Source organism: Carlito syrichta, unplaced genomic scaffold, assembly GCF_000164805.1.
Source record: "Carlito syrichta isolate Samal-C Ts95f unplaced genomic scaffold, Tarsius_syrichta-2.0.1 Scaffold111595, whole genome shotgun sequence".
Lineage (NCBI taxonomy): Eukaryota > Metazoa > Chordata > Mammalia > Primates > Tarsiidae > Carlito > Carlito syrichta.
The window spans coordinates 5,513-13,726 of record NW_007055691.1 but is presented as its reverse complement, the minus strand read 5'-3'; the positions used below and the strand labels follow the sequence as shown (position 1 = coordinate 13,726).

Here is an 8,214-nt window from a genome sequence, read left to right as displayed (position 1 = left end):
CTCCCTTACCTCTCCCCCCTGCAGAATGGGAACCTTAATAGGGTGAGATACATTGATTCCTCCCCACTTTCTTTATCCACCCCACCTCCCACTCCACCGGGAGGGTTGAGGAATCTGCTGGATTTCCATCCACGCTCCTGGCCACAGGGACCCCAAGGGCAGTAGCTAGGCCAGGAGACTGTGGGAAGGGGACAGTGATGAGCACATGACAGAAGACGTGGACACGGCAAGGAGGGTGAAATCGGGCCCATAACAAGGACGCCATACACAGGACCCAGACACCACAAGGGGGGTGAGATCAGGCCCATAACAAGGCCACTGGGGACAGTTGGAGGGTTAAGCGGATGTAGCTAAGGCTGAGTCACCCAGGAGTAAACAGGAGGCCTATCTGTAGGAGGGGCCAGTCCTGGGGGTGGGGGGCCCAGAGCCAAGGGTGAGCAGGTGCACCAGGAAGAAATGCCAGGAGAAGCCCAGGGAGAGGCCTTGGGAGTAGCCGCTCACTTCCGGGCAGGCACCAGCCCGGACAGGTGGAAAGGGAGTTATGCAGAGAGCCTCTGGCTATCCCCCAGACCTGGAAGGTTTCCCTGAGAGGCAAAACACTTTCCACACACTCAGCCCCACCTGTCGTTAATTTTCCATTCGTGAAGCAATCTCTCAACTATCCCTCCAGATCTTTGCAACTTCTGTGGACAATGCCCGCATCGTTCTGCAGATAGACAATGCCCGTCTTGCTGCTGATGACTTTAGAGTCAAGTAAGTCTAGGAGGCTGGGGATGGGGGGAGCCTGGGATGGGGCTAAGAATAGTCTGCTGCTGGGTCAGGTAGGGACTGAATGGGGTATTTATTTATTTATTTATTTTTTAGTTGGAGTCTCACTCTGTCACCCAGGCTGGAGTGCAGTGGCAGATTCATGGCCACCGCAGCCTCGACTTGCTGGGCTCAGGCAATCCTTCCACCTCAGCCTTCCAAGTAGCTGGAACTACAGGCACGCGCCACCATGCCCGGCTAATTTTTCTTTTTGCAATTTATTGTAAGATGAGGTCCTACCAAGTTGCCCAGGCTGGTCTCAAACCCGTAGGCTCAGGCAATCCTCTCTCGGCCTCCCAAAGTGCTGGGATTATAGGCGTGAGCCACCGCACCCAGCCCAGAGTGCGGTCTTCTTCAGGTGTGGGTGGAACTGTGTGGTCTAGAGTTAGGGTTCGTCAGTGTATTCATCTAAGTATTCACTGGGGGAACCCAGTTTCACAATAATGTCCCTCAGTTGCTCCGGGAATGTGACCACCTGATTGCTGACTCAAGTCACTGGTTTGCAATGGGCACAGGACTGCTCTTAGGTGGCATGGGTTGAGAAGGTTCTGGATCGGTGATCTGGGTCCCGCTGATCGCCTCCATTCCCACAGGTACGAGACAGAGCTGGCCATGCGCCAGTCCGTGGAGAGCGACATCCATGGGCTCCGCAAGGTCATCGACGACACCAATGTCACCCGGCTGCAGCTGGAGACAGAGATTGAGGCCCTCAAGGAAGAGCTGCTCTTCATGAAGAAGAACCATGAGGAGGCAAGCAGGGGGCCATGGCCGGGCCGGGCCAGGGACCAAGGGGGCCAAGACAAGCCTCAACAAGGAAGGAGGCACAACAGGCCACCTGCAAGTGCCCTCGCAGGGAACTTGAGAACTACCAGCCTGGGCTCTTCTTAATCAGATCCTTCTGATAAAGAGCATACTCGGGTCAGATACACACTGTGGCTCACCTGAATTACAGTGTGATGAGGTCAGGGCATACGGGTGGGAACAAGGTAGAAGCTAGTACTAGGAGCTGGGGTGAGGGGGAGTGAGGACAGGCGGTGCTGACAGGGCTTCCTAGAAGAAGGTATCAGGAGCAGGTTGTGGGGGGAGGTGGAGGAACAGGGCGAAGTGGGTGGAGAGCCATCTGTGAGTGACGGGCACGGGTAGTGAGGGGCCCCCTCTCCACCTGATCCCTCAGGCTTCCCAGAATAGGCGATCCCAGACAGAGGGCTTGTTGGACCTCTGACCCTGAGCCCTCCTCATTTTTGCCCCTGTCTCCTTCAGGAAGTAAAAGGCCTACAAGCCCAGATTGCCAGCTCTGGGTTGACCGTGGAGGTAGATGCCCCCAAATCTCAGGACCTCAGCAAGATCATGGCGGACATCCGGGCCCAGTATGATGAGCTGGCTCAGAAGAACCGAGACGAGCTGGACAAGTACTGGTCCCAGCAGGTGCCTGAGGGGAAGGGATGGCTGCCAGGGAGCCTGGGGGGGGGGGAATCAGGTGAGGAAGGAAGGGTCTGATGGACCATATTCACCCTGTAGATTGAGGAGAGCACCACAGTGGTCACCACGCAGTCCGCTGAGATTGGAGCTGCCGAGATGACGCTCACGGAGCTGAAACGTACAGCGCAGTCCTTGGAGATTGACCTGGACTCCATGAGAAACCTGGTGAGTGCCCTCACATCGCCTGCCCCAGCTCCTCTGGAACCCTGACCTCTGTCAGACGGCCTCAGGCCCAATCCTGACTCAACCCTCCCATCATGAGTTCTTTAGCTCAGAGAGTCGTTTCTCTGCATTGCCCCCACCCCACCATTCCAACCCCCACCCTAGTGCTTGGCATATACAACAAGTGCTCAAAATATTTCAGAGTGAAGGGGGCTGGGCGCGGTGGCTTTCAAGCTTGTATCCCAGCACTTTGGGAGGCCGAGGCAAGGGGAGTACCTGAGTCCGTGGGTTCAAAAAACAAGAGTGAAGGGACTCACCCAACATTCCTCCTTGGTTCAAAAAACAAGAGTGAAGGGACTCACCCAACACTCCTCCTTGTGTCCTACAGAAGGCCAGCTTGGAGAACAGCCTGAGAGAAGTGGAGACCCGCTATGCCATGCAGATGGAGCAGCTCAATGGCACCCTGCTGCACCTGGAGTCTGAGCTGGCACAGACCCGGACAGAGGGCCAGCGCCAGGCCCAGGAGTACGAGTCCCTACTGAACATCAAGGTCAAGCTGGAGGCTGAGATAGCCACCTACCGCCGCCTACTAGAAGACGGAGAGGATTTCAGGTGAGTGGCCCTCTCCCAACTGCACGTGCTGGGGTAGAGATGGCTCCTCCCCAAAGCCCGGACTTGTGGAAGTTCCCCCCTTCCTGACTCCGTGTATCCACAGAGCACTGAGCCATTGCCATGTGGGTGCCTCTGTGTCTTAAGGGGAGCAGCAGTGATAGAGGATTCCTCCCATCAGAAGAAAGCCAATTAAGTATTGCCCCCAGCTGAGGGGACAATTATGTTTGGCCTTGAATTTCTCTTTTTGGAGGAAGTGGTTTTCTGGAGGGCGATAAAGCAAGAGCGACCAGGAGGCTTTTTTTCCCTGTCTCCTTCTGTGCGGGGCTGTTTATAACTGGGGCTTGGTCTTCTCTCACAGTCTCAGTGATGGCCTGGACAGCAGCAGCTCCATCCAGACCATCCAAAAGACCACCCGCAAGATAGTGGACGGCAAATTGGTGTCTGAGACCAATGACACCAAAGTTCTGAGGCGTTGAGGCGGCAGGAACAGGGCGTCCTTCGGGGAAGCAGGAAGTCAATAAAAAGTTCAGAGGTCATTGGATGTCACTTGTGTCTTCCTTGGTTGTTTTCATACTTGTGTGCCGATTCCCTGGCCCAATGATCGCATCTCTGATGAGACAGAAATCACCTCTGACCCTGGGAATTTCATGTGGGTTGGAGAGTGGCAGGAAGAGGAGGGTCTGGGTTCTTGAAAAACACCTATTCAGAGAAAGACGGGCAGGAATAATGGGCCATTGGCAGTGAGACCTGGTGATCATAAGGTTCCTGACTGACTTGTGAGCATAGCAGAAATCAGGAGGAGGAAGAGGAGGACAGAGGAGGGAAGCCCAGGGCTTCACACTCACTGCTTCTAACTCAAACCCCACCCCACACTCATCCCCCAAACCCATGGTCCCCTGCTTCACTCAGTGGGGATATGATTTTGGAGCATTAACAGTATGCCTAAAGCCCGGCTCAGTGGCTCAGCCTGTAATCCAGCGCCTTTGGGAGGCTGAGGTGAGTGAATTGCCTGAGCCTGCGGGTTTGAGACCCGCCCAGGCAACTTGGCAAGACCTCATCTCTACAATAAATCAAAAAATTAGCCAGGCGTGGTAGCGCACGCCTGTGGTTCCAGCTCCTTGGAAGGCTGAGGCGGAAGGATCGCCAGAGCCCAGCAGGTCGAGGCTGCGGTGGCCGGGAGCGACCACTGCACTCCAGTCTGGGCAACTGAGTGAGACTCCGACTCAAAAAAAAAAATAAATAAAAATAAAAATAAAAAAAACAGTATGCCTAGACCTGGAGTAAATGAGATCAATGAAGATGAAGGATGGGTCTCCACTAGTGACTTTTGTCTGGGAAAGTGTCAGCAAGCGTCCACGTAGGCAAGAGTGGGCATCTTTTGTTTGTTTGTTTGTTTTTGAGTTGGAGTCCTACTCAGTCACCCAGACTGGAGTGCAGTGGCATGCCCGGGACCATCACAGCCTCAACCTGCTGGGTGATCCTTCTGGGTGAAACTTCCGACCTGCTGGGTGATCCTTCTGTCTCAGCCTTCCAAGTATCTGGAACTATAGGCGTGTGCCACCACACCTGGCTAATTTTTTGATTGATTGTATTGCCCATGCTGGTCTTGAACTCCTGGGCTTAGGCAATCCTCTTGCCTTGGCCTCCCAAAGTGCTGGGATTACAGACTTGAGCCACCACACCCAGCCTAATTTTTTATTTACTGTAGAGATGAAGTCTTGACAAGTTATCTAGGCTGGTCTCGAACCCCTGGGCTCAGGCAATCCCTGCTCCTCAAACTTTTTTTTTTTAATTGAGGCCTCACTCTGTTGCCCAGGCTGGAGTGCAGTGGCACAATCACAGCTCACCACAGCCTCAACCTCCTGGGCTCAGGCAATCCAGCCTCACCTCCTGAGTGGCTGGGATTACAAGCCTATGCTATCACACCCAGCTAAATTTTGGGATTTTTTTGGGGGTTTTTTTTGTAGAGATGGGGTCTTGCTTTGTTGCTCAGGCTGGTTTCAAACTTCTGGGCTCAAACGATCTTGCCTCAGTCTCCCAGTGCTGGGATTACAGGCATGAGCCTCTAAAAGCTAGCTGAAATGTCACTATTCTGTGTTTTTGATGAAATTGCGTCATCTAATTGTGAAGACAATAGATGTCTAGCATATGCTTGCACTGGGAGGATAATCCACCTTTTTTTCTTTTGAGGTGGGTCTCATTCTATTGCCCAGACTGCAGTACAGTGACACAATCAGCTCACCGCAGTCTTGACCTCCTGAGCTCAGGCAATCCTTTGTTCTGAATAGCTGGGACTATAGGAATGTGCCACTACACCTGGCTTATTTTTTTAAATTTTTGGTAGAGAAGAGGTCTCGCTATGTTGCCCAGGCTGGCCTTGAGCTCCTGGGCTCAAGCGATCCTCTCATCTCAACCTCCCAAAGGATTGGGAATTTTAAATCTCTCCCTCCATCCCCCAGGGATAACCACTGTTAAATACTTTTTAAAATTAAACATATACAAACACTTTATTTAGTTTTACATATATAGGATTATACCATTCTGCCCCTTGATTTTATTAAACTCGGCTGAAATTAAACTCGGACATTGTCTGAGTCAGTATGCATAGACTTGTCTCATTCATGTGAATGACTGCCCAGTACTTGACGGTATGAAGTGCAGCCTTATTCAACCCAGGTCTCCCAGTTATGAGTATCTTGGTCTGTAGTGGTTTTCTTTTTACAAAATGCTGCAATTCTTATTTCCATGCATACTTGCACCATGTACCCATATCTATAGGATAGATTCCTAGAAATCCTATGCTTAGCTACCAGATTCATGTTTGTGTGTGTGAGTTGGAGTCTCACTCTGTCTCCCAGGCTGGAGGGCAGTGGCACACTCATGGCCACTGCAGCCTCGACCTGCTGGGCTCAGGCGATCCTTCCGCATCGGCCTACCAAGTAGCTGGAACTTCAGGCATGTGCCACCACACCCGGTTAATTTTTTGACTTAGTGTAGAGACGAGGTCTTGCCAAGTTGCCCAGGCTAGTCTGAAACCCCTGGGCTCAAGCAATCCTCTCTCCTTGGCCTCCCAAAGTGCTGGGATTACAGGCGTGAGCCACCACCCCCGACTGAGATTTGTTTTAGGGAAACAACTGAGGCAGTGTTCTTGCCTCCTCCCTCCCAACCATCTTCCATATATGTAAGTGTATTATTGAATGTGCTTTCTCAAGCCACACAGATGTGCCCAGAGGTTCTGATGAGCCTCCCCAAGGGTTGCACCACCCTAACTGTCAACCACGGTCACTTAGGAAGAATCCAGCTTTCCTGGGTCCCTCACGGGCCACCGCAGCCCCGACTGAGGGCTCAACTGCCAGAGTAGTGTGGGGGAACACACAGGGTCCGGAATACAGGACGCCGACCTGCCTGAAGGTAGAACGGGAAGTCCGTGGCGGAGCCTGAGCCATCATTGCTGCTGAGTCAAGCTGACTGGAGTAACCCACGACGGTGCAGCTGATACGATTAGCCCTCCCATTAGGCAATGTTTCCCAGTTCCCAGGGTGCTTATGCATCTGATCTGCACTAGAATCCTGTGAGGTATGCAAGGCAGTGGGTGTTATTGGCCCTGGCTCTAAGAGGTGGACACTGAGGTTCACAGGGACCATGTGACTTGTCCAAGCCCCCAGAGCTGGAAGCTTAAAGTAGGAAGCCACCTCTCCAGGCTCTCAGTCCCAAGCTCTCTCCTCTGTGTGTTATAACTGTGCGCTGCACATTGGAGGCACCCCGGGAGCTTTACAAAGAGTCCTGAGGCTCTGGTCCCAACCTCAGGGATTCTGATTCAGGCGTCCCAGGTGGGGACCCAGGACTCAGGCAAATGTTTGAAAAGCTCCCAGGCTGTACCTGGGAGCTGCAGCATCAAATTCCTTCCTGATTCCGAGCCTGGCTGTGCCGGTTTTAACCAGCTCACCACTAGAAAAGCCTCAGGCCTCTGAACAATCTTCCTCATTCCCAAGCTTGGTCAGGTGACTATCTCAGGGACAGCCCATTCTGGCCCCAGGCACCAAAGGGAAATATCAGCTCCCCTAAGGTCATAATATGGAGTCATCTGTCCCCTATTATTATTATTATTTTTTTGGAGTCGGAGTCTCACTCTGTCACCCAGACTGGAGTGCAGTGGCACTCTCACGGCCACCGCAGCCTCGATGGGCTGGGCTCAGTTGATACTTCTGCCTCAACCTTCCAAGTAGCTGGAACTACAGGCATGTGCCACCATGCCTGGCTAATTTTTTTATGTATTGTAGAGATGAGGTTTCGCCAAGTTGCCCAGGCGGGTCTTGAATACGTGAACTCAGGCAATCCTCTCAACTCGGCCTCCAAAGTGCTGGGATTACAGGTGTGAGCCACCACACCCAGCCTATCTGTCCCATATTATATCCATCCCATTTCATCCAGTCCTGATGACAAAACTAATAAGCAGTACTGGAAGGTACAGAACTGCCCATAGTGCCATTTGTGCAAAAACAAACAAAATAAACAAATCCATAGCTATGCGTCCTTGTGTATGGAAAAATCTCTGGAAGGACACACAAGAAACAGGAACTAAAGTTTCTCTCTGAGGAGGGAAATTGGCATGGGGGAATAAGGGAGAAAAGGAAATTTACTTTCTGTATTTTTCTCTTGTTTTTTTTGAGTTGGAGTCTCACTCTGTCACCCAGGCTGTAGTGAAGTGGCATGCTCACCGGCCACCGCAGCCTCAACCTGCTGGGCTCAGGCGATCCTTCTGCCTCAGCCTTCCAAGTAGCTGGAACTACAGACATGTGCCACCACACCCGACTAATTTATTTCTTGTAGAGACGAGGTCTCACCAAGTTGCCCAGGCTCCTCTTGAATCCCTGGACTCAGACAATCCTCTCGCCTCAGTCTCCCAAAGTTCTGGGATTACAGGTTTGAGCCACCGTGCCTGGCCCCACACTGTATTCTGAGTTGTACAATATGGGAGCCCCTTTCAAGGATCAGGACACTGGTTCTGAGTTAACTTTACTGCACCTGATCTTCAAGTCAGCATAAGAGATTATGGGAGAGAAGGGGCCAACTGATAAACGAAGTTTTGGCCCAAGTCTGTCTTATAGACGCAGTGGGTCTATTTTTTTTTTTTTTTAAGATGTGGGTTACAGC

At 52.1% G+C, this 8,214-nt stretch overlaps 1 protein-coding gene across 1 annotated transcript in view; it reads left to right on the top strand.

The window, feature by feature from the left end:
* Positions 1 to 3,601, top strand: part of LOC103272912 (keratin, type I cytoskeletal 18) — a 3,872-nt gene extending 271 nt beyond the window's left edge. The window contains exons 2-7 of the mRNA XM_008070374.1: positions 671 to 753; positions 1,401 to 1,557; positions 2,068 to 2,232; positions 2,326 to 2,451; positions 2,837 to 3,060; positions 3,419 to 3,601. Of these exons, the coding sequence (XP_008068565.1) occupies positions 671 to 753; positions 1,401 to 1,557; positions 2,068 to 2,232; positions 2,326 to 2,451; positions 2,837 to 3,060; positions 3,419 to 3,536 (873 nt within the window). The 3' untranslated portion in view covers positions 3,537 to 3,601. The remainder of the gene's footprint in view (positions 1 to 670; positions 754 to 1,400; positions 1,558 to 2,067; positions 2,233 to 2,325; positions 2,452 to 2,836; positions 3,061 to 3,418) is intronic.
* Positions 3,602 to 8,214: the final 4,613 nt, after the last annotated feature.